The 27,454-nt window shown below is 40.8% G+C and overlaps 1 protein-coding gene across 1 annotated transcript in view; it reads right to left on the bottom strand.

Moving 5' to 3' along the window:
- The window catches only part of PLCL1 (phospholipase C like 1 (inactive)), a gene marked incomplete at both ends in the record, with an annotated part of 202,221 nt that extends 175,050 nt beyond the window's left edge, over positions 1–27,171 (bottom strand). The window contains one exon of the mRNA XM_080621754.1: positions 26,902–27,171. Within this exon, the coding sequence (XP_080477880.1) occupies positions 26,902–27,171 (270 nt within the window). The remainder of the gene's footprint in view (positions 1–26,901) is intronic.
- Positions 27,172–27,454: the final 283 nt, after the last annotated feature.

Below are 27,454 nucleotides of genomic sequence, written 5' to 3' on the forward strand. Positions count from 1 at the left end.
GCTGCAGAAGTGAATTATTTGCAAATGTGCATGAAGCAGGCAGGCAAAGCCTGGAATTATTACTTACTATCAATACTGTGGTCACTCCATGATCAGGTTTGCACTGTGGCAGAAACTGTTCACGTAGAACACTCCTCTGCATTAGGACAGCCCCAGGCTCACCTCCTGAGCTGGGAGGTCCACCAAAAAGAGCAGGAGGGTAACACAGAAACGACCTGAGCAAAGCCAGAGATTCTTCTCAATTTCAGACGTGGCTCTTTCTGAGCAGTCTTAAGCTCCACAGACTTTCCTCTCTTGGAGCATTACAGACCGAGCTGGAGGGTAACAGAAAGTCAAGCCACCATTCTTCTCACTGGGGTACAACCCAGCATGTTCTCCTTGCCCTGTAAGAGACAAGGATGATTTGCTCCCCCACTGGTACGGCTGGAGGACAGCCTGAGGAACAGAAGTATTAGAATTCACTGGGTGTTCCATAAATAGGAGTTTTATGGGCATCTCTCCTTAGCTTTGCAACATATGTGAAACCTTGAGCCTTCTCAAGAGCTACTGGCAGTTTCTAGCAGGTCTTCCCTGCTAGCACTACAGTAAGTTAGCTGCTGAACCACAAGCCTTGCATACAAGCCAGTTTATTTTTACAGTGCCCACAAAGGGAGAGAAAGCTACAAATCACGTTTGCTGGCAGCTACCGCTAAACTCTAGTCAACAATTTTCCTATTACCATAATCATTAACATTGATGAAAATAATCTTTTCTAAGTATTTTGCAACATCCTTATCAGCAGTGCATCTGCTGTGGTGGGTTACCATTCAGGTTTTGACATCTGTGCTAGTTGGTGACCTCAGCAATGCTGAAGGTCAGGTGCTGAAGCATGCACCCAGGTACAGCTTCTGTATGTGGTGAACCCCCCGATTTGAGACTAAAGAAAAAGTCTACTTGGTGAAACCACTGACATCTGCCTAGTACTCCATTTTCTGATGAGCTGCAGAACTGCTGCTCTTGCAGTACTTCACCCTTTTTATCCTATTTGTATGAAAATTGGACAAAGACATGCAATGGCAATTGATATGGAGATGAGCAAAATGGTTCAGTCCTCAAATAGATTTTGCTTTAATTCAAATTCCAACCTGCTGTTTATTGTTAAAAGCTATACCACGTCTTCACAAAATCAAGTTACTGCCCACAAAATTACACTCCTTTACCATGAATGACTCTGAATTTTTCAAATGCAATACTAAATTGTGAGCTTAAAAGGTGTCTGCAGGCTACAGAAAGTGCAGTGAAACAGATTTAGAAACTTTTCATAAGCCTGAATTTCCTTACCAAGCCTATTCCACACTTCAGACCACTAACACTCAGTGGAAAACAGCTAAGACTGAAGCAATAATTTCATTTATTTGTAAAGAAAAAGTTACTTCTCTTACATCTCTTGCCTGTTGCAAAGCCTCATTAAAAGGCAAAAGATAACACACTCTTCTACTGCCACCCAAAATTACAATGAATGTCTTCTGCTTGTCTTTTCATTCAGAGGCCCAAGTACACCCTGAAAGCTGGGCCCAAAGTACTTATGCAGTCTGTATATCCAGAGCACCAATAATTTCTGTAGTGCTGACCAAGTCTGTTCTCTTCACATTCATTCGTTTAGTCTCATACAGAGGAGCCATTTGACTTCAGATGTGTGAAGAATCACAAACAGATGATCTGCTACATATGGGCTCACAACGCAGAGGCTCCGAGCAAAGTCCTCACCCAAGTGATGTCAAAGACGATTTTAGATCATACAACATTTCACATTTCTGTTTTCTGTTATATCACTTGTTTGTGTCAGTATCAGGAAAGGGCTAAACAAATGCAGCTGCTTGGGTTTACATCTAAATACCTTGGGCTTTAAATGAATGTTTGTGTAGGGCAGATCAATTTTGCACCCTTTCTTTACTTATGGCACATCTCAAATAATCACTGCACATACAGACCAGCTTCACTGCTGAATGTCTGCTGTATGTAGCTAAATTCACACAAAGTGTTGTGGTTTTCATTCTGAGAATAACTCATAATCTGATGGAGCACATAATGTACTTTCAACCTCTAGAAAAACAGGCTTCTTGCCAAATACGTGCAAGATCAAGATTATAAGTCTGCATGAAAGCATGTATATCTTTATCCTTTCCATGGCATTTTCTGTACCTATTTGTCCACATATAGTGACTTTTTCGATCAATCAAGAAAATTGCCAACTCAAAAAGTTAGTTTCACAAAGATGGGTCTAAATAGAACCATAGAATCATTTGAGTTGGAAAAGGCCTTTAATATCGAGTCCAACTGTAATAATACTGTAATAATATATTGGAATTGCAATATAGTTTTATAAAACAAGTGCAAAGATTTATCATTCCCACTATGACAAACAGAAAAGAAGTTGGTCTCATCTCTGCTATCTCCCCTTTCTGAAAGGAACTGCACACAACAGGGGCAGTCCTTTCACTTCTTTTTGATATATGCAAAGGCTTTAGATCACAGGGAACACTGTAACAAGTCAGCATAAACCAGCTTTACAGAATCCATAGTGTTTGCTACTGACGGCATACATCGAAGTTGACTTCACTAGCTTCTAACAATAGTGACACAAGACTTTCCAAGGTGACATATGTAAATAGGATCTTTGCAAATGTTAACAGAGGATGCAGCACATGAGGATAAGATCTGTATTCAAACATCACCGAGTACGCAGACTCTGCATCAAAGACCTTTTTTTTCCAACACTGACAGCGAGGACTCTCCTTTCAACATGAGCCATCATGACACAAGAGCCACAGGCTTACCAACTGTTTCTAATCCAACATTAGAATTGATCAGTCAAACTGCCCAAGGACACTTCAGATGTAAGCAACCTAAAGATGACATTAAGGGTCCGTACGGGCAAACTGTTCCAATGCCATGTCTCACTCTCATCTTAAAAGCTGCCTCTGTTAATATCTTTGAAGCCCCATGCACAAGTTTGCAGTGGACAAAGGAAGACACTACTTGGCTCAGTCCTCTTCTACAGCAATTTACGTCACAGATTCAGTTGGAGGTTGTCTGGTTGACACTGAGAGCAAAGAACAGACCCACACATACAAAAGTGGTGCTTTAAAAGTCCGTTGCCACGATTAGAATGAATAATCCAAGAGATAAGCCTCTCATTTCTCAAAGTGCTCTAGTCCGTATTGTATCACTCCATATCAGAACACACTAAGCTTCTGTTTACGTTACATGAATTGCTCGAGTAGGAATAAAAGTATTTATGAGCTATTTTTGTATTCACAAACACCTCTGTGTCTCAATGACAATGTTTTCTTCTTCACATGCACAGCTGTGACAAATTCTACATCTATGTGGGACCAACACTTTTCAGCAGAGAAGTACCATTTGGGAGAATGTATCACCTTCTTTTTATAACATAGTTGCCTCCCCAGAAAGGTTTATCTGGTCCAAACGCATCCTTCAGATTGACTTTTATAGAAACTTACGTAATAACAACACAATTTAATAGCCCAGGCTTAGCTTTCTTTCCAAGGCTAGACATTGCTACTACAGAAGAGCCTACAATTATCTGCAATGCAGTGAGGTCTTTGCTACCTTATACTACTTGTTTCACACCTTTAAGCTGTTAGCTTTATCATTATTGAGCAAGTGAGAAGGAGACTAAAAGTCCATCAGAAGTATATCACAATGAGAGGTTCCTGCAGTTTCTTCCACAGCTAGTTACCTATAGATCAGCTACAGGTAACTGTAGTTAGCAGTTATCCTTCACTGATGCCAGAGAAACTAATCCTTTAAACGCAATCTCTAATTTATCTTGATCAAAGCACACAAACATTTTGTTAAAGCACTCGTATAAGGCCCAACTAATTAGTGAAACATCTTTCTTGGATAATGAGTCGAAAACCAAGGTTTTGCTAAATATGAGTATTTTAATACAAACACCACCCATGAAAAGCCTGAAGGATTTCATTTGTAACCAAGCCTGCTGTTATCTCTGCTTCCTACTTCCAGAACAAAACTGACAAAACGAAGACAGGAAAAGGAAATAATAATTCATCCATCAGCTTTGAGACTTCTCTAGACCTTGGAAGAATCGCTGAGACAGTATTTAGAGGAAGGTCCCACCCAGCACAAGAAAAGCTGGCCTCTCCAACCCCTCTAACAGCAGAGCTGAATAAAACAAAGCCCTCAGTTTCCACTGATTTTTTACAAGGTAAATAGAGAAAAAAAACATTTTGTGTTTTCAGTTAATCAGATTTTTAAAATACCTTAATATGAAATAATAAGCTAAAACACATTTTACCTAAATTGTAACTGTATAAGAGAACTATTAGTTGCATCTAAACTTAATTTGACCCAGTGGTTTCTATTGGACAGGAAAGGAATTACCAATAAACTAACCCAAGGGACCACGTTTGTTCTGAACCATCCCACTTGGTTAAAACTAATGGTCACACTAGTCAGGAAAGCAGTGCATTGCTTTCTGATACAGCTTTACAGTAGGAAGAATGTTTGACATCCAAAATTTTGTAGCTCCCAGGGTAAAAGGGAAAGCATGTTAGCTTCCTTTAGTTGGAATTCAAAAACCGTCATAAAATGTTCTGCAGTAATATGTTGCCTAACAGAGATGCAATAAAAATATTTACAGATTGAACTATTACAAGGCTTGGATCATCAGAAAATAGCTATCATAAAACAAAGCATCTGGAGGGACAGTGAGCAAAAGGCCTCTTCAGTACATAAGCTGTGGCAAGGCCAAACATAGCAACTCCATAGCAAGAAGAAAATGAAAGCAATTGGGATGGTCATTATAAGGCACTGCAAAATAAATTAGCATGAGAAAGATAAGAAGTGACACTTTTGAACAAGTATCCTCCGAAAATTAGAGGTGGAAGTCACTCAAGTCATTGTGCAGAACAAAATCTTTGAGGAATGCACACAAAACGAGTGTCCTGTATGCCTTGCCTCATATCCCACAGCAACATCCTCAGCCTCCCCATCCTTCTTTGCTTACAACCGCAACTGCCTTTGCCTGAGAGCCTCACCTTGCTCCTCAGTTACCCTCAAGTCCCTGCCACATCCCCTCCTGCCCAGCAGGGCTGACTATCCCGCTACAGGAGGGAGAGCACAGCTCCCTAGACAGCATCCCCACCCAAGTGCAGAGCCACAGGGACTCTGCCAGAAGTTACAAGCTCCACAGCATCCGCCTCTGTGCATCAGCGGCGAGGTCACAAGGACAGTCTTAGTGTTAGCAACTGGACTTTGGCAAGCAAGTCCTGCTTAGAATGTTAAGCAATACACATCTTGCACAGCTTTTTCCTTACACGGTCCAAGTGTAGCAATTAGAAATGAGAAAACAGTTCCCAAAATGAAAGCCTCCAGAAAAACTACCTGAATTGTTCTAGTGGCCACCTAAAAAAAAAAAAAACAAATAATCAATTGGTAATCAGAAATTACAGACAGGACTTGAACATTTCTTGGTCTTAAAGAATGCACTGATGGCAAAAAATAGTAATAGGAAGTTAGTTATGAATAACTCATCTTCATAAGAAGTGACACAGTTACGGCTCTGTCAAATTGAACTAGCAGCTAAAACTTTTTTATGTGCTCTAAACTCAAACCTACACCATTTGCGTCTTCAAAGGAAAAAGGAACTGAGAGATCTACTTGTATTTTTACTAGTTATATGTCACTACTGGAATAGACTTGGGGGAGTGTTTTGGGGAGGCAGCTATTTTTGCTGATATTTCTTCACCTTTTAAAAAAGAAATCAGAGCTTTTACATGCCAAAACATTCAGGAGAATGAGTGTGAGGAAGAAATTAAACCAGGCTCAACTGCAGAATTTTCAATTCTCACTACCACTCACACCAAACTATAGCCTCCAGACCTTGGCTTTGATTTATGTAGGAAAACAGAACATGCGTTGCAAATGCATGTAGGCTTAAACATCTCTGCGTGCTGGTTTACTGCTTACCTACAAAGGATGACTTGCTACTGAAGGCCATCTATACCTGAAATAAACCTGCAAAGCAAGGTGATAAATACAGCTAATCAGGTTGTTAAGTAAAAATGTTTCAGTGCTTGATTCTCCTGGCCCTGGTCAATGCTTCTGCTCCAAACAAGTCCAGAGATGAGAAGAAAAGGTAAGCACAGTGCATTGTGTGGCGCTTCATTCCTCCTTTTGTACGTCCTAGTAACTTCAGGCAGACTCTGTATTTCTCCCATATATGCTGTGGGAAGAAGCAATACAAGGGAAAACACTGTACTGAATCCTTCCTCTCTTCAGAAGTCCCATGCACAATCTGACTCACAGCAATGTTCAACCACTGTCCTGTAATTCATTACATATATGCTTCACTTGCCATTATTAAGGGTCTTGCTGACAACGTGGCAGGAAAATGGTGGGTTGACAGGATCACAGCAGTAATGGGTCTGAAGTAAACTTACATCCATGAAATAATACAATTTACAGTTATTTCATCAAGCAGTTCATGCAATGGAAGTGTCACTTCAGCACTCAAACCCCACTGAAACCTGGACTACACTAACCCAGAGTCCTCCCAGTACTATTCATACACCTGGTAATTACACCTTTTAATGAGATTATTTTTCAATGAGATCTTATTTAGATGTGACAACCCTGTAAAATAAAGGTTTTTCAGTTGATCAGACCCTCTCATAGAGGTTACCAATTCATAATCTGTATATTCTGGCAATATATAAATTTATATCCAATACATAACACGCAGCATCCACAATAAACAGCTGATTGTTGCCCTACACCAAGCATATTTCTCTTGATGGTCTCTCTTACGGGAGAAGGAGGTCTCAAGAGTTTTGGGAAAGCAATCCACCTTTTCTATAGAAACACATATGTCAAAGTATTTTGTACAAGCATCAGGAACAGCTATTTCATAGGCAGCAGATTTCCATTCCCATGGTTGTAAGCTTATAAAACAAGATATATATGAAAAATAAACCAGAACTACACAAATTCTAAGTAGAGTAATAACTTGCTGACTTTTGGTAACAGTAGCCTCTAAGGAACGGTATTTTTGCTTGCTGCAGAAGAGATCATTCTGAAATCCCTTACAATCTGTATCCAAAGTAAACCTCTTAGGAAAGTTTGCTTCCCCTCCTAAAAACTGCAGTTGAGATTTTTTTATCACTTGTCAAACACATTATTCAAATAACCCATTACATTGTTCAAATCACTGCAGCTCTCGCCATTGTTTTTCCTACAAAACTCATTAGCATCACATTACCTGTATCCTTCACTTATATTCCTCATCCGTTTAAGTATGGGTAATTTAAATCTGAAAATATTTTCAACCCAGTATTTTTCTTAATAGTCAGAAATTACAATTTACGGGACCCATAAAACATAACACAATTTGGAGACTTCTTTCTAAAATAATGGAGTATTAACAGTGCTGGCAAATTCCAAAGGGAATGGAAGAAGATAAATCCATCTTTGATACTACTCCACAGGGCAGAGCAGGAAAGAATGAAACTCCTGCATTTCCAATTCCCTACACTGCAGCAGGAGGTCTTCATTTAAGAAGCTGCCAGTCAAGACTGTGTGTGTGACATGTCTTTTCCCCTCAGTTCCATCCTTTCCTTGGGTGGTTTTAAGCACATCCACAGAAGCCTTCTTCCATCACAGAGAGGGGGATTTTACACTGGCATTATAGTAACTAAAAAAAATAAAGGGGAGGGGGGAGGCTTCCTTTAAAAGCAACAAACAGAGCAGTTAAGACTGGAGAAATCAAATTAAAACCATGGGACAGGAAGAGGATTGGTTCTCCATGTAAATGATTCCCAAAATGCCAAGAAATTAAGTTTGTAAGCAAGGCCTCTGTCAAGAGTTATTTATGACCTGCCTGGATTGTCACACTGCCACACTGTATCCAGCAGCTCCAGAAGGTGGGGAGGAAGTCCAAAGGGAAGGTATCCAACCTGGCAAGAACATACAGATTCCAGCAGAGCTGACCAAATCCCAAGGTGAAATTGCTTCAGCTTTGCCAAAGGTATTTCCAGTAACTGACTTCAGAGAAACAGTGGAGAACAATGAAGCTGAGAAAATGTCATTATTCCACTGAAAAAGGAAACTTCTGGGGCTAAAGGGATTCAGTCTGGAAAAGTAAGAAACCTAAATAGCTTCAGGACACAGATCAGAAAAACGTGAATATTGAATACTAACTAGGATCAGTATCCAAGACTCTTCAGCTTTTCATGTTAGCTGGGAGAGAGGTATGTATGTATGTATATATATATATCTCCTCCATCCTTATATTCAGGAAGGAAGAATCATTTACAGAAAGATACAAGACATTAAATACACTAAGATTTAAAACCAACTCTTGCTGTAAAAGTAACTAACAATGTGTCACACAAGCAATATTTGTCATATTTATGACAAAGGTGTTAACATCAGTTTCAGTAAAAGCAATTCTGAAGGGAGCAATGCTCTTCCTCCTCCAGTCACACAGATTGGACAGCCATGGCCAGCAGGGAGATTGGCCATTACAGGCTGGGGCTGCAGCCAAGCAGGCCAGCACAAGAGACACTGCATCCTCTTTAACCTCACTCTTGGCAAATACAAGAGAGAAAAATGTGATGCTGGATGGAGAAGAAAACAAAATTCAATTTATCTTCTAATACAGGTGTTTGAAAGTCTCATCCTTCTGGAGAGTGATGCCCCTTCATCGCAGACACTCCTTTCTCATCCAATAAAAGAATCTCTTTGCTGTCTTTTCTGTGCTTTCTTATTTCTTTCTCCAGCCTTCTTCAGTGTTGTAACCATGCTGCCTTTTGGGAAGAAGCTTATTAAAAATACCCAAAACAAAACACTTTCTTTGTGTTGCTTCATGTCCTTGTAAACGTTAAAATTAGAGTGCCTGCCTGTATTTCTTTTACCATCAATCTTAAAGTTAAATGTACACAAAGCATTTTACCTTCTTTGTCCAACACCTGGTATTCCTTCCCAAAAAGGCAAAGCAAGGGGTTTACGTCTCTCAAATTATTGTTACACACTTGAACTAAAGACTCAACGCTACATTATTATGGCAAGAAAAATAATATAGGTTTAAACAATACTATGGGGGTAAAAGGAATTGACAGAGTAACTCCTATGTGACATAAAGTTAGTTTTCATGCAGAAATTATCATTCCATATTCTGAAATCTTGGAAACACTGGTCTGGGCGAGCCTACTACAGAAACAGTAATAACAGCTCCCTACTTTTGTAAATAAAACACAAATTATAAAAAGCATGATTAAAAAACCCAAACCAAACCAGACCAATACTGCAACAAGTCTGTTGACAACCTGATACTGCTGCTCTCACTAGCACCACAGTGAATCACTTCCATGAGTTTTGGCAAACTCTGATATTGTAACTGTGGGGCAAGGTGAACTCAGGCAGAACTCCAAAAGCACTGAAAGAACTAGTTCAATACTTAGCTTTGAACTACTCGGGCACAGCACAGAAATAAGACCTACCAGCTGAATGCATGAAGTCAAAACATACGTTACTGAGAATTGAACCTGCACTAGCAGAGAATTGCAGTAATGGTAAACTAAAAGCACTGGTTTTTCTGACAGTCATCAAACGGAATGTAATCTGGACTTCTATGTGTTGTTTTTACACCTTTAGCCAATTTGTGTTCCATTTCCCAAGTATTTCCCAGTGTAGGCAAAGCTGTGGATCAAAATTAAGGTGCAGAGTTTGCAGTAACAAGGTTATGGTGAATAGTGAATGGAAAAAGAAATAAAATCAAGAATCCGAGTCAAAATTCACAGGTTGATCAGCACTGCTGTGGCTTCATCAGCTATTTGGAAGACAGTCAGCACGTTCCCAATAGTTTCAAAGTGGCACTGCTTTCATTCCAACATACATGGCAAAAACAAAAAAAATACTATGTGGGCAAAAGGCTGCAGATGTGTGGTTTTTAACTTGACAATGTAATTAATGATCTTCACTGTTAACCGATGACCACTTGCTTTGCAATAAAATAAAATGTTCTATTTTTAAGTGGTAAGATAAGATTGAAAAAATAGGAAAGAGCAGAAGTATTTGGCCACAAAATGAGGTGAAGCATTTATTTTAAAATGGCTGGCAACCTCTGGCAAAGGTTAGAAATACTTGTCAAGGCCTCCCTAAGTCACACTGCAAGTTTCTCCACTGCTTCCCTGCTCTACACATCCAGCCTGCTCCCCTGGGCTGGCAGACACATTCAATGATCTGCTCCAGACTTTGAACACCAAACATTGGCTTCACACAACAGACAAAGTATGGCTAAACAGGCTGAAGCTTTCACACACAGATTATCCTTGCTTACAACAAAAAACAAAACACAGAAGAAATGTCATTCAAAAATTTGAACTGGATCCATGACATGTTTCCTCCTTCCTGTGCTCCAGTCCAAGAGAAAGATTTTGCATGTCCATCACAACCTCTGTAGTCTATATTAATAGACACTCTAATAGCATCCTGTATCTCCCTGTGTTTTGGCTCCTAGCACACACTACAGTCATTATACAGGCAGCATCTTCTCCAGCAGAATGTTTATATAGGATTACAAGGGAAAGGTCCCTGCAGTTAACTCTCAGCAAGCCCTGCTTTCTTCTCTGGCCAAATAGCCCTTCCATAGAAAGCACACTATGGCACAACATACAGGAGCAGGAAAAGGGAGTTATTTCCTATGCTGTTCTCCTCCAACACTTTGCTTCTAGGTGCAGTTATTTGTCAGTTCAACTTTTCTTCTTGCCTTTCACACCTCTCAGAATAAAACACAGTAGAGTCCTCAGGGAAGAAAGCACTCAGATTTGTAAAACCAAATACAAATCCATCATCATAATGAGTCAATTAAGCAGCTGAGCATGGCTGGAAGAGGCAGTGCCGAACTTCTCATGTAGTATAGGAACTAGGAAGACAAAACTCTTATTGCAGTCAACAGCAAAGGAATCATTAATCATGACTATCAGTAGAAACACTACTAAGCTTATCTTAAAAGTTAAACAACCACTTGAGAAGAACAGCAATTCTCCCTAGTGCATTGCCTGGATTATTTTACTGCTATTGATCACTAAATCATCATAAAAAAAAAGAGAAAAGCTTGCCATTCTTTGGTTGTTAGTGGCTCATATAACATCATTAGAAGCTCACTTAAGAGCTCTGTACTACGTCCAGCCATCTCATGTCCTTCCAGAGGGATGCTTAATCCCTTCCCTGATGTCCCGAGTCTTAAATGCTCATAAAGCTAGCTTTTCTAGAAGGGATTTAAAATCATAATTGCAGTTGAACTGCCAGTACCAACACAGCTGAGTGCCCCAAATACTTTCTTGATGTAGTAAAACCTTTCATACAGCGACCAAAACACACATTATACATTCAGTAGCAAAACACTAACAAAAACCAGCCAACCAACCACACAAACCCAAACCAAACAAACCTCACAGTATTTTCAAGAACATGGAAGAAGGAGGAAACTTTCAAGTTTTATAACAGAGCTAAATCTGGTGTATAGATCAGTGAGTAGCCAAGACCCCTAACTGAGATATAACTGGTGATATGAAGTTACACAAATACACAGCATGTTTACATCTTTTCTACAATATTATTCTTTGGTATCATTTACCTCCGTATTTGCATTCATCCATTAATTACTTTACTGGAGTAAACCCAAAGGGGTAAAGCAATGTTATACCCAAACACTGCCCATGGATTCAGATATCAACCCGTAACTAGAAATGCATAAAGTTCCTGAAGAGAAAATGCACTTTGAACAGCCATTAAAATACAGACAGGCATGACAAGCAACCACTAAAACCAAACAAAACTCACACACACACACACCCCCCCAAGAGTCATATACTGTTTTACTAACTCAGCACTATAGTTGACATTGTATATACAGTCAAGAAGATTAAAGAACAATTTCCACACTGTCCAAACTGCAAGAACAGGTATTTTTCCACAGGGGCATTCACTGGTCCTATCCTGACACATGCCATTCATCTACAACTGCCAATGTTCCGCATTCATGAAGATAACATTCACTTCTGATACCAAGAGTTTTGCCAAAGGCTCATGAATATTCTTCTCTACCTAAATACAGTATGAATCAAATCCTACTTTGATGCAACAGGCCTAAATAACAAGAAATTAAATCTCCAGCCGATAACACCTCTGTGCAAGCAATTCTGTTGGCACAAGGCAGCGCTCTCTACTGCAGTTTGCCACAGCAGCACAAGACAATCTGCAGTTCTCTCCTTAGAAAGGCAAACAGCAGACTTCTGCCGACACCCCCAGCTCAGGCTGAGGGTAAGCAGACCAGTTTTCCAACAAACCCACTACCCCCCGGATGCAGTGTTGGCTCTTTTGCATTCTCTGATCATTCTGACACTTGTTTTCATCTGTCTTGATGGTCTTTGACCACACAGAAACTTGTTTTAATTAAGAACTAATGCAAATTGCTATAGACAACCCAGTCCCAGCTTGAGTTTCAGGTAACTCCTCATGACTGTCAGTTTGAAAAAAAAAAAATCAAGACATGTCTAAACACAATTTATTTTAAAAAACCCTTTTGGATAAACCATTGCAACTTGTACTTACAAAAGGCCAAAACCAATAGGAGATAACTAAAAAGCACTTGCAAGGTAGGCAAGTTATGTGGCAGTATAAACTGCACTTTGCCTTCTTATACATATATCTCTGTTGTAATGCTGAATTAAAATAGTATCCTTTTTCCTTTTGCAAAGAAGTTGTATTTTGCAATAATTACCAAGTTCAGCTCTTGGGTTTACTAAAGAAAACAATATGACCATTTGCCACTGCTAAAATTGTGTAATAATACAAGATTTAGTCTAAAAAGTCAATTTAATGTGTTCTTTAAATTTCTATTGGCATGCAAAGTATACGCAACACATACATGAGTATATGGATGGGAGGATAATAAACTGAGCAAGCAGCACTATGTTCTTTAGAACATACAGATATCCAGACATGTAAACACTTTGGTGTTTTCCTCGAGCAATATTTGGAGGACTGTGCAATATGGGTTCCTGGCTCCAATATGCCACAACACAAGTCAGAGACATTCTGTAGTCCCTGAGTAGGTGTACAGATAGGTAAACAAAGTAAATGGCATTTCAAAGTAAGGTCTGGATTATACCAGATCTATACCACTTAAATGGTACATTTCAGCAGGGTCATGTCTTTTGCCTCATCACTCTTCAAATAAGACAGAAAATGCTGCAACCTTTCGATGTTAGAAAGTGGCTCTTTCCTCATGCAGTGAATGGAACACTGTGCCCACACTGTTCCTTTCAAGCCCTCAAATCTCTAAAAATGATGCCAAATGCACTTGCAGGAGGATACAGCACAGCTTATTCAAGCTGAGAGCTGGGTATCTTTGGAGAACTTAGAAGCTAGTCTGAAGGAAACACGCAATTCCTTCTTTGCAGAGAAGTGATATATGGAAGCCAGGCACCAGCTATATGCCAATTTTCTTAAGAAAGTGAAGAAAAACGTGTGATCCTCTCCTGTTTGGAAGGCAAGGTACTGCTATAGGATATGAGTGTACTTTTAAGCTGCAGGGTTTTTACTTTATACAAAATAAGTCCTGATTCTTTGAAAAGCAACAAAATTGCCCTCTTCTCAAGACATCATAGGCATTGCCACAAGTATGCACCAAAAAGGTGCAGCTTCCCAGCACCTGTTTAACACTGCTGCTCTGCTTAACACACTTTCAGTCCCACCTCTTCTTGCTAAATGGGATAATCCATCCAGCATCAGGTCATATCCAAACACGAGCCTGGGCATTAGCCCTCAGGAAGGTGAGTTCTTCAGGCAAAGGGGGAGTCCTCCTACTTACTCTCCAAAAGCCACAGGATTTCATCACTAGTGCTTGTATGTCAGCATTTCACAGCACACGGGACATTGTTACAGTGAAAGATACTTACAAACCTTACGCTGAACAAATGAGGGTACTAACCCCATTTCATAGAACTACAGAATGGCTTGGGTTGGAAAGGACCTTAAGATAACCTAGTTCTAACCTCCCTGCCATGGGCAGGAACGTCTCACACTAGACCATCTTGCCCAAGGCTCTGTCCAACCCGGCCTTGAACACAGCCAGGGATGGAGCATTTACCACTTCTTCGGGCAACCCGTTCCAGTGCCTCACCTCCCTCACAGTAAAGAACTTCCTCCTTATATCTAACCTGAGCTTCCCCTGTGTCCTGGGTTCAGCAGTAGCAGTCACTTTTTCTCCTTCTTAGTAGCTGGTGCAGTGCTGTGGTTTTGACTTTTGGCCTGGGAATAATACTGATAAAGCCGATGTTTTCAGTTGCTGGTCAGAATGTTTACTCTGACCAAGGACTTTGTGAGTCTCATGCTCTGCCAGGGAGGAGGGGAAGCCAGGAGGAAGCAGAGGCAGGACACCTGACCCAAACTAGCCAAAGAGGTATTCCATACCACAGCACGTCATGCCGGGAGTTGTAACTGGGAGCTACCCGGAAGGGCACGTCCTCTTCTCTGGCGGGCTCATTTCCGGCAGGTGGTATCGTATTCTCTTCCCTTGTTATTTCTTGTATCATTATTATTATTGGTGGTAGCAGCAGTGGTTTGTGTTATACCTGAGTTACTGGACTGCTCTTATCTCAACCCGTGGGAGTTACATTCTTTCGATTCTCCTCCCCATCCCTCGGGGCGGGGGGGGGGGGGAGTAGAAACTGCGTGGCTGACTTGTCGACTGGCTTAAACCACGACAGTTCTTTTTGGCACCCAACGTGGGGCAACGAAGGGTTGAGATAATGACAGATCTGACCGCAGTGTGTCTAATCGTATTTGTGATAAGCATTCAGTGTTTTGGATTAATAGTCACTCGTCACAATGCTGATTTATTGGCTCTCAAAGTTGTTGGTTTTGATCTCACAGTTTCAATATGCCATAGCTTACTTAGAGCCGGTATTTGCTGTGTTAGTGTTTTTCAGGTGTGGGGCTTGGGCTAAGGTTATTGTCTCATTGTATTTTATGGTAATGACTTGTAATACGATAGACTCATTGCTCATGAAACTGATCTGGCTTATATTCCCAGTGTGGTCACCACCTTTATACTTTGGGAAGTATATAATACAAGTGCTTAGCAATTATACATCTTTTTTCTCCTTCCTGGGTGGTCAACCTATGAAGGAGACATTCTACTCCCCCCCCCCCCCCCCATTTCAGTTTAAACCCATTACCCCTTGTCCTGTCAACTACAGTCCCTGATGAAGAGCCCCTCTCTGGTATCCTTGTAGACCCCTTCAGATACTGGAAGGCTGCTCTGAGCTCTCCAAGCAGCCTTCCCTTCTCGAGGCTGAAGAGCCCCAGCTTTCATAGAATCATAGCATGGTTTAGGTTGGAAAGGACCTTAAGATCATCCAGTTCCAAACCCCTGCCATGGGCAGGGACACCTCGCACTAGACCATGTCACCCAAGGCTCTGTCCAACCTGGCCTTGAATAATTTTCACTAGATTAAGTAGGGTTTTTCCCCCTATCACTTAAACTTTACCTGCTGCCCATGCCCTCCCAGCACAGCTACTGAGCCTAGGCAAAGCATGTTGCTTAACACAACCACATTTCAGTCCCTCAGGCAAAAAAAGACTTACTTGCCCTCCCCTGTACTACTGCAACCTAGCTGCTCTTCAGAAAGACTCCTCAATCCTTGGACTGCTCTGTGTAATTATGCTCACGACAAGAACATAACATAAAGTAATTATAATGGTTAAAAAAAAAGGCAAGACTTCAAAGTCAGGAGATATTGCTGCAAGGAACACTCCTCCATGGTGACCAAGGATACTGGGAGAATGTTCTCAAGTCTACGAACAGGCTCTGATCTCAATGAGATTTGGATCAGTCCATTGAAATGAACTACTTCAAAGCACTATTCCTGTCCATCAGATTTGTTTATCTTGCCACTGTGCATCAAGGTGCTTCCCTCTCATCTGTAAAGATGTAGCAAAAAATAAAACCTATTGAATCTGAACAGAATAGTTAATAGATATCCAGAACACAAACCCTATGGCAGCACTGCCAAGCAAATAACTTACAGAAAGTGCATTCATTTATTAAGTTGTCTCTATCTTTCATTTTCCCCCTCAGGTCTAATAGCAACTTACTCTTTTTGTGGTTTTAATAAAAGCAACTGTTATCTGAAAACAATCCTCTAAAATTCATTCTTCATCACTACCGTTCAGGTTTAAAGCAATACATTTTTGCCGAACAAACCTCACCCAGCTCAAAGTAGGATCAGCATAACAAAATTAACAACATTTTAAGTCTTTAGCAGCCTGGAAAAGAAAATCTTGAAGGAAAATAACAGGGTTCAGTGATTGGCTATTTGTGTTCAACTCAACCCTTCCTCCACTGATGGCAATGGGAGAAATGCCACTGATATCAGAGGCTGCAGATACTATGTTTACACTCAAAATCTGCATTGCTTTAGGGAGCAACTGCCACTGTGAATTATAATGCTCTGAGAAGGAAATTCACAAGCTATGGGAATACTATGACTTGCATTTCCAAATCATAGGCAAGTACAACGAATTTTACATGACACTGGAAGACAAGACTTCCTTCAGGATATATCCATGCATTATTTCCTAGAACAAATCTGTCTTTAGCCCATTGTCAAGGCTTGGGTGTGAGGACAGACCTCAGATCTCATGCACAGCATTCCCGCTGAAAGCAGTCTCCAGACTGGGCTCAATCTACTGCAGAACACAAAGCATTTCCACAAAGTCTTTTTCCCATATCTTGAATGAATTCCACTGCCTATTTTTTAGCCAGTGCTCATAGAATTTTTTATTACAATATTTATACGAGGTAGCCTGGAGATGTGTCATATTCCAATGGAATATCATTCCTTTATTAAACTATTACATTTGTTAATTTAATAAGCTCCTATGTAATCTCATTTGGAAAAATGGATCTTACAGTAAAACATTCATAGCGCTCTCTTCTGATATCCCTGGCCTTGAAGAGATCAGCAGTCACTTGAGCTGAGCAAAAGGCACCTTCTAACCAGGTACTTATGAAAACTGTTATAAAATTAAAAGAACAAAACAATGAAATCACATGGCTCTTCCAAACCAAAGTACAGCTCATTAAAGAATTTAATGCAAGAAAGCAGAACTCATCTACATTTACAGTGAGTTGCCTATACTGTATTTTGAAAGTGTCTTAAGAGAAAATCTCACGTTAAGTAAAATGGAATGCTTTTTAGTCTGTTATGCAAATAGCAATAGCAAGCTAAAACTGACAGAACCCACCACAAATACCTATCCTCTCAAAAAAATATCCTCACAACAAAAATGCAATTAGAACACTTTGACATTAACTAACAATGATAAAATTTGTCTAAACACTATGGGGATGGGGAAAGCTTAGTAGGAGATGCACAAATGGCTTTGGAGTTGCCCCAGAATGGGTGGCAAGCTTCACTCAGGAAGAGAGGGATGGATGCAAGGAATAAGATTCAATCACTGAGCTGGCAAGAGCAGGACCAAGGCAGCCATCGCTCATCTTCCTCTTGATCGTTCCACCAGAGCTGCCATAAGCGCTTGTGGCAAAAAACAACCCTTTGGCCTCCTAGCAGCAACCCTGCACCCTCTCCTGCAGGCACCTTCCCTCTCCCCAAAACTTTTTATCATTCAGCCTCCCCACCCCTTCAATACCCAGCCACCTCTATGCCTGTACATGCCCAAAAGGCTACTTTATCACAGCAGTTCAGCTCATGCAACAAACTTGGGTTTATGCCTTGAATGACTTTTCCCATCAGGGAGCTCAGAGCTGGGTCTGCAAATAGACTCCCATGGCTGTGCTCCAGGCTCTTAATGAGCTCTGGTCACTGCCCTTCGCCATGTCCCCACCCTGCTTGTGCACTCTCAGCTGACTCCTGGTTCCACTGCTCCCAGCCAGGCTCCCCAGTTTTATTCAACTTCACCTGCTCCCCATGACAGCCTCTCCTCACAGCACTGTTTGGGTTATGGATAATCCAATTTTCTGAATTTCACTTGAGTTTCTAGACATGCTCTCACCCTGCTCTGCCCCACAGCTTTCCCAATTACTTGAGCTGCAGCATCTGATTCCTGATCAAGGAGTTTTACCTCGCATTGCTATTCACTTCCTATCTTTTTCTCACAAGCACAGTGTACCTAACATTCTTGTGCAGTCACTACAGCACACATACTCCTTCAAATGTAATGACTTTGCAGTAGTATCCACTGTTAAAGCATTTCTTAAATTCATGGGGTCTCTCTCATCAATACTGCTGGCAGAAGTTTTTCCTTTGTTTGTTGCTCTTTTGCTTTTGGCTGGTTGGGTTTTTTTAAGCAGATATGCTTTCTAGGACAACACCACAAAACACAGTGTGTTTTGTGCAGCAGTGTGTACAGAAACAAGATGGATATGGCCATGCTTGCATAAGCAGCAGGCTTCTCTTAAACCACAAATGCACCTTGCATTTTATTTAAGCAACTCCTTTTTTTTGTTGTGTTTGCCCCCCAAACTATCTGAAAAACTAAGTAAGATAAAAACTTTTTGTAGCTTAGAACCAAAACAGATCAGCAATCCATCAAAACTGTTTAATGCGTTAGAAACATTCTATGCTTACCAGTACTACAATACAGGAAATTTGATCCAAGTTACGCTGCAAGATCACTGCTCAACATAACCCAAAAGACTTTGGGTCCATAAAATAATAAATCATAAGCATTACTGTTCATCCAGTTCCAGACTTATTTGAAAGGTATGTAATGAAGTAGCCTGCTTCATACTGAATAGATATCAGAGATTCTTACTGTCCATTCACGAGCTGTATCTAAGTTACCGAAACAAACTTCCAGTGAAGAATGACAATTTTGGAGTCCTAATGATCCATCACCCTGCTGCTTCTGTAGTCATTTACACCCATGCAAATCAATACATAACAACTTTGCAGTAGTCAAACTCATTTTCACTTTGTATGAACCTCTGAACAAAGTACTGGGCAGCAAAGACACACTCCTTTTGCTACCTGAAAAAGTACCAAAGCAGCGTGATATAGGTCAACCAGGAGGGATGAGGTCCAGCAGGATGGAGAACCTCTGGGGGTAATAAAGTATTAATATAATTAATGTTTTCTGTAGCTGGTTTTGCTAGGATTGTCCAAGACATGGTGTGAGCATTAGTACTCCCCTGAGCATTGCAACTCAGGAGGAGAGTCAAACCTTCACAGTACACATTTCCAGCTGGGATACCTTCCAAAATGCTCCCAGTACGGTAGCAAAGTAGTAATACTTTGGTGTCAGCTACCTTTTAGACTTTGATGTACCTTTAAATAGGCATGTCACAATAACATTACTTGACACATACTGCCCAAAATAATCCCAAAACTAATTTTGTTGAGACCAGCGGCTCTGGAACAGGAATATTTTATCTCAGTTTGATCCCAGTTTTGTTTTGTTGTTTTTTTTTAAATGGGGGCTTGCACATAATCTTAATGGTCAGCCACTTTCAACTTGATAAATACTCACGTTAACATTGAACCATGACCAAATGAAGTCATTACAATAATCATAGAATAGTTAGGGTTGGAAAGGACCTTAAGATCATCTAGTTCCAACCTAGATAATCTCAGTAATTTAAACATGCTTCATGAAGGGGCTCAATAATCACTAAACCTGCAAATTTGACATAAAAAGATTCTCCTAGTAGACAGTATTCTACATGAATAGGCTTCAAAACCAAAAATGTTTATAACACAAAGATTTAAGAACAAAGCTTTGATTTGTAAATACACTTCTACACCAGTACATACAAAGATATCCATTTTGTTAGTATTTGGCAAAGGCATTTCGCCTTTTGCAGAACTGAACTTTTTAATCAAGTCTGAGTAGTTCCTAAACTGTCATATATGTCAAAGCCACCACGTTATATTGGCTAAAGGAAAAACAAATAGGCTAGAATACATGGTAGCGTTACATTAATCGTCATTCCCAATTTCTTAAAGAAATCACCAAGGTATTACTAAAAAGTACACCTACCAGGTGCATCCTGGAAAGAAAAAAAGACCATGCTGATAAGGTTTACAAGCATGATCACTAAATGTTTCACCACAGAGGATGCATTGTTGGTCCTACAGTAACTGCTGCATTTTCACATCTACTGTGGGGAAGGTCAGAAAGAAAACCAACCCATAGTAGTAACTCAAATAAAACATTTTTGTTACAGATGGTGTTGGTATCAGTGGAACTACAATATTAATAAAATAGTATCATAAGAAACAAGATTTGCAGCTCTGTACAGAGATGAAACCTTAAGTTTTATTAACAGCTGCTTAACATGTGTGGAAAACAGCATTCCTCCACCACTGCTCCACCCAACAGCACCACTACTCCAAAAGAACATTCTTTTTAATTGTTTTGTACTTCTGTACAGTAGTCTTTGTACACATAACAAACTGAAGAACAAACCAACCTGTATCACCAACTTCATCTCTTATTACTGACCATAACAGCTCCTACCTCTTACTTAAAAAACCATCAAATAACTTCCTGAAAAGACCTGCCACAACTTGTTTGCAGATCACGGGGCTTGCTGGTAACCTACAGAGAGGATATTGTCCCACCAGTCTGAAAGAGGTCACCTTTAGGTAATGTCAGTGGAATATATTCAAATAATCTTTCCTGTTATGGTCCTGTAGGGAAAGATACCACAAACACAATGCTATTAAGCCTGTGGGTAGAGATGGATAATGAAACCACTAGTCATGTGTTACATTATATGCTCTATGGAACCAATCGACAAGAAAATTACTCCACAGTTAGCAGTCAGCATAACAAACAAATTTGCTATAAACTTTGATAGAAGCAGTTTGCCCTGGAAATAGGTTGTTGGGGTTTGTTGCTTTGAGGTGGGGTGTTTTTTGGAAGCACTAATTAAAGTTTACGGAAGTCAGTGTAAAGGCTTTTAAAAGGATTTTTAAGAGACTTTCAGTCAGGCCCCAAGTTCTCCTTGAGCAGCAATTAACTTAAATAAACCTTCTACTTGAGTGCAGCAATGGCTAGAAATCAGAATTATTGTATTTGTGGCAAATCCAACCATCAAAACCAAAAAGTCTAAATTAAACACGAAAAATACCAAGAAAATGAATGGAAAGAAACCTTCACCTATTATTTATATATTGACATGTGTGTAAGGTGCATATTAGAATGCTCAGCAGCAAGTGTGACTGGACCTGCACAAGAGAAAAATCTCTGTAAGAAGCTTTTCCAGCAAAACTTACATCTCTGAAAGGCATAAGAAGCTAGGTGAGCCTTCAGGACAACTTCATAGCACCCATATGCCTAAATACTGCACCTGAATCCCATTTTATGCACGCAAGTCTTCAGTGGATTGTGGTCTGTGTTACTACAGACTATTATTATTGATAGCTTGACACAAAAAATTCCACAAGACCTAAATCCTTCCCACTACAATGTTATCATCTTAGACACAGCCACACTGGACCTTCCAGTGTTAGTTGTTTTCAGTGAAGAGATGGGGGTGAAACCCCAGTCCAAAATGCTTACTGCCCTCCAGGAGAAAGTATTTTAGTGCTAAATGCAACAGTTCCATAGCAAAACTGTCCATCTTCAGCGATACTAACTACTGGATACAATTCATTTGCAAAAGCAGTGTATGGAATACCCTGCAGTGTGACAAAAATATTATAATGACTACAATCAGGTAAACAACAGCCATCTAAAAAATAGCTCTAAAATGCTTCTCTTAGGTAAAGTTGGCAAAAAAAATAATCTAGGTAACTAATTAACACAGAAGATTGTTTTCATTTCTGAGAAATTTTTACACTAGCACGAATGGAGAACAGTCTTCTCTGTCTTTTAATAGTGTACTAAGTTTTTCGTAACAAATAGATACCAGGTTAAATAAAGGTCAATCTAGACTGGTATCCCAGCTACAGGAGTACATGCACAGGGACCACATAAGCAGTAAAGTACAAAGTGATCCATCCTCCGCTGTAGTTTCCCAGTGTTCAACCACTTGTAGTTCAGGGGCTTTCTAAGCCAGATGCTTTCGGTGCATTGTGAAACTCTCCTCCATCAATCTGTCAATTTGAACCTGCTTGATCCCATTTGCATTTCCGACTGCCACAGCTTTCTGTAGCTGTTAAGTGCATGATTCAATCACATGCTGTGTCAGAAGATGCTTTCATTTATTTTAAACCTGCTGCTATATAACTATCCCTGGGTTTTCCCACTTCACATTCTGTGAAACAGAGTGAGTATCAGTTCCCTGTTTCTCTCTCCACAATGTTTGGGATTTACATACCTTAAAATATCACCTGCTAGATTCCTTTTTCCAGACCAATCTGATGATACCCCATTTTGTAGCAGTCTTTCCATAGCTAAGCATGTAATTCTTGCCTTTCCCTATAACTTTTTAGGCTCTATTGTGTTCTTTCATGTCTTCTCTACCTAAATATTTTCCTTTTCCTAGGGTACTTAAGAATATGCCGAAGAATGCAGTTGTGGTAAAATCACCATTAGGCTAACAATTAGTCAGCTTTAATGAATCTTAGATAATCATAGGTTTAGATTATTAAGCAGCAAGTATCTAAATGTAAGCTTTCATAGCAAAAAGCTAAGAGTTACTGAAGAATCATTACAGTCATGAAAAACTGTCTTCTGAAAAAAAGTCTTAAATAGTCACGTTGCATAGAAAGATGTATCATCTATTAAAACCACTTAAATTCTGTCACCACACTGCAGAACACAAGCTGAAAGAAACTAAGTCTCATTCTTTTTTATTGTATGTTTGGGGTTTTTAAAGCTAAAAATGTCAGTAGGATAAATACGAATTCTTGAAACAAGACAGTAGGCTCTCTTGATACGCTTACGCTGATGAATTAAACTGTAAAACCCTAATTCTTGCAGTTCTTAGACTAGTAGTATATGACAAGCAAGGACAACTCAGCTGGCTTTGAAAGAAAAAAATCTGTGCATGAAACAGAAGCAAATAGTCTTTGGAAGAACTTTAGTGAACGGTCTCACAGCTCTACAGTGACTGAAGTTAAAGTCTGACTCTGCAGTTCTACTTCAAGCTCACTTCACGGGCATGATCTGCTCCTACTGACATAATGCAGCGCTGCGTTATCTGCTACAGTATCTTGACACAAAGATCCAGGAAGGAAAAACCCACATGATCCCAAAAGTTTGTATTACATGCAAACAAAGCAGAGAGAGGAGCCTGGGAACAACTGACAGGGAAATATTTTGGTTAAAAGTTACAAAATATTTCAGTAGGCATTACATAACAAATTACACAGCCTTCCTACCCCTTCATTAAAATGCTTCTACATGGCAATGTCAAAAGGAACATGCCAGAAGGAAAACAGCATCAGTCAACTCTGTTTAGAACCCCACACAGGAAGGCTTGAAATGCACTACATGTAAAAAAAGAAAACCAGTTCTTTGAGTACTGTCTTCAGTTCTCCTGCCTAAAAGTGGTCAGAATTAACACTTTATTTGCAAACAAAACTGGCCCTGGATTGTTCACAAGAAGAGAAAATGGAAACACTTGGCAAATAATTTACCCAATGCATGGCCTATCTTTATGCTTCTTCACAAATGGGTCAGGTTCTACGCCGTTTTGACCTTTAGCTTTGTCTCCCAGCCATTGCACTTCACTGACTTCACGCTCCTCATGGCAAAACCCCTTTCTTGCTCCAGTTTTGTAGTAAAACAATTTACTTCGCTCCTTGCATTAAAGAAAAAAAGAGAAAACAAAACCAAAATACCCCCTAAAAACTAATACATATGTATCAGGGGAATTTTCTAAAGCACACAGGCAGCTACAACTATTTCTCATTAGTGCTATTTCAAATTTACCTCAATCTACAAAGCTGGGAACATTAGCAAAGCAAAAGGGGAATAAAAATATTCCAGCTACATTTTGTTCTTTTTACATAAATGAGTTCTCTTGTTTCTAAAGCCAAATATAGAGCACATGAATGCACTGAAGATTATCTAGAAGGGTTCACATTTTACTTGCTGTGTACACCAAATGTAATTTGCTGCAGGAAAGGTTTTTAAAGCAAGTCCCTGTTCAGTCCTTTATACTTCACAGTTATACTGTGGCTGCCAAAACACTCCAACGTAAGCAAGTCTGGCTTCCACTGGAATTGCTTTCTCAGATGCTAACCTTGAAACTTGCAGAGTTCTAGAAGACAGCTGGGGGAAAACGCTGTTAAAAAGTTTCCTTTGATCATCTAAATCTACAAAGTTTTAAATTTTTGCTAATTCAGTGAAACCACTCATGCTTAAAGGACACCTTTAAATAATTGGTAGAGAAATGGGAAGACAGGGCAAGAGCACTCAATTCCTGCAGAATAAGAGACTGCCCTTACTGAAAAATTTACTTTGCTTTTCTAAACCCCCTTTTTCAGCTGCTAAGATCAGCTTAAAGAAAGCAATGGAATACTATTCTGACTATAGATTTATATGAACATATAGACCTTTTAGAGTAAAATAAACACTGTAAAATTCATTCCCCTGAAAAGCATACAATGCTTAAACAGAACTCCTGCAACATTAAAGTCCTGGAAAAAATAAGGTAAAATAAGTTGATTTTTTTTTTTTTTTTTTAATCTGAATTCCATCTGAAATTCGCATTCAACACCTAATGACCATTTCCCAGGACATCAGAAGTTCCTGAAAGATGCAGACAAATTGTTTAATTCCTATTCCAAGTTAAAAGTATTTCCATTCCACTGGAATAATGCCAAAGGAGAACTGTGATTCAAAAGACTTTTATATGCCACCAAGACAACCTTGTGGGAAAATAAACATAATGCTCTGCATGGGGTCCCAACAGCATGTCTTAGAGAAGTGTAGCCTCCAAATTCTCAAGTTCCTATGCCTGGTATCAGACACAACCATGTTATCTAATCTAATTCATCAGTTTAGCAACGAAATTTAAAATGAATTATAGTATTTTTCCTTCCATTTCTATCATAAAACCATTCCAGACCCTTACAGTGACCAGGATAATGTTATAGTTTCAGACTGGATCTCTGCATAGGCATCTTAATTCTAAAGGCAATGCTGTCCTAGAAATCAAATTTTCCCTCATATAGTATTCAATTCATTGACCTTATAAGCCCATCTTAGTTACCCTTCTTTGAATGTGCTCCAGTTTGAATACACCATTCCTAAGCACAGAAAACTGAGTTTACCCAGTATTTCAGATAAGGCCAGTTCCTTATATAACATTAATACTTTCTTATCTCTATCAGAAATCTCTCTATTGAGAAACATCATCCCAGAATGTATCTCAGGAAATTTCCTCCACTTGTAAGACAGATCATTATCACTCTCAGCAGTATTGCTAAATCCTCAACCTGTACTAAAAATGCTACCCAGTCATTAAAACTTAAAACTGGCATAATCTGTAAAAAAAATGTTCTTTAATTTAAATCCAATATAGTGTATTTTCAATTTTTGAAACCTTCACACAATTCCAAGAGAAAAATACCATTCCATACTAGGGCACTTGCAGAACTTTGGCCCTGATTCAGTAAAGCATTTATGCATTTAGGTAACTTCAGATTGGAAGTACTCCCATCACACTCAATGCATGCCTTTAGGAGACTAAAACCACACTTCAATGCTTTGTTGGGCTTACTGGGTTAATATTTCAAGGTGAGACTTAGGAAGGATCCTGAAGGCTCTTTTGCACTTAACTACCTCGGTCTCCTCTGAACGTTAAAGCTTTAAAATGCAAACCGCAAATAATTTGTTTATCTATTCCTCCTTTGAATGGAGATACTAAGCTTTGAGAACTAAGCAAGTGTTCCTTGCTTCTTGCCTTGAGCTAGAGCTCTGCCCAATACCTTCACACATTTGCAGAAGTGAAGGCTTCTTTTCCACAGCTCTCCCGATGCCTTCCAAGTGCAAATCACTACACGAGGATCACGTGTGACCATATGCTAAATTAAGTTTGCCCAGGAGACTTCATTCATCATCTCCCCAGAAACTAGTAATTAGCCTACGGTACTTGCAAGGAGATGCCATTTAATTGGCAACCACATAGTTTATCCTTAAAAATTAAACTGGAGGAAGAACCAAGCAAACAACAAACAAACAAGCAAAAAACCCACAGATAAATCTAATCATAAGGCCATTTTCTTCACCAGCTTATAACAAAGGCACAGGCTTTTAAGATCACGCCCGACCTGTTAATTTCACATAAAGGGTGTTAAGCACACGGTGCTGCTCCATAGCAATCTGTACTACATTCAGCCTCCAAACACGCCTTCTGTTAATTTGTGACACTGCATATTTTGCAACTCAAGAGCAAAGAAAACCATCACAGTAGAAGCAATTCATTCTGCCTCCGGGTGCCTCATGAATATTAAGTAAGAGCAGTTACGAGCTGCTACACAAAAACTTCACAACTCTGCGGGGAACTGCCCCGCTGCGAAATTCACAGGGCATTCGGGGATGCGGGAGGGACCTCGGCACCCCTCAGCGGTGGCAGGCGCAGCTCCCCGCCACAAACCACCTCCAGGACCCGCTCTCCGACCCCCTCTAGCAACCGCGCGATCAGGAGACGCCCCTTTCTCCCGAAGGGCTCCGAGGAGGCAACCCCGCAGCCCCGTCGCCCGTGTTCTGTGCCGGCAGGCAGCTGCGCGCCGCCCCGCCCCGGCGGGCTCTCTCCACACCTCCACCCAGCCCGGCTCCCGCCCTGCCGGCCACAGCCGCACCGCGGAGCCCGGAGAGCGGCCTCAGCCCGGGCAACCCGGCGACGGGACCAGCGGAAACTTCGCAGCCGGGGCGCCCCACCCTCACCTTGATGATGCTGCTCCTCCTCGGGGTGGCCTTGGCCGCCTCCAGAAGGGAGGCATCGGGGTCGGATGCTGCCGGCCCCAGGCTGCCGCCGGGAAAGCGCTCGGCGGTACCGACGGCCGCGACACCGCTGCGGCGCTCTCGCCTCCTGCCTGCGGCTGCCGCCGGGGCGTCCAGCGAAGCCGATTCGGACTCCTCCTCGGCACGATGAGCGGCGTCGGGGGGAGCCCGGCCGGCCGCCGGTTGCTCTCTGCTGCCGACAGCCTCTGCCATCGCCCCGCCGAGCGGTGTCAACTTCTCCGAGGCGCTGAGAGGGCGGAGTGGGAGGACACGCACACGGACGGCGTCCCGCGGCGCTCCCCTCACAGCACGGCGGCGGCGGCAACTTTCTCCGGTGGAGCCATGCCCGTCCCCGACAGACGCCGCAGCACCCCCAGTGCAGGGGACACGGGGAGCTGGGCGGCCGCGAGAAAGCTCCGCACGGGCGGCAAGCGCAGGAAGTGCCGCCGCGGCGGCGGCACCGCTGTGTTGTGACAGCGGCCGGGCGTGTTTTGAC

This window comes from Psittacula echo (genome assembly GCF_963264785.1).
Source record: "Psittacula echo genome assembly, chromosome: 6".
Classification (NCBI taxonomy): domain Eukaryota; kingdom Metazoa; phylum Chordata; class Aves; order Psittaciformes; family Psittacidae; genus Psittacula; species Psittacula echo.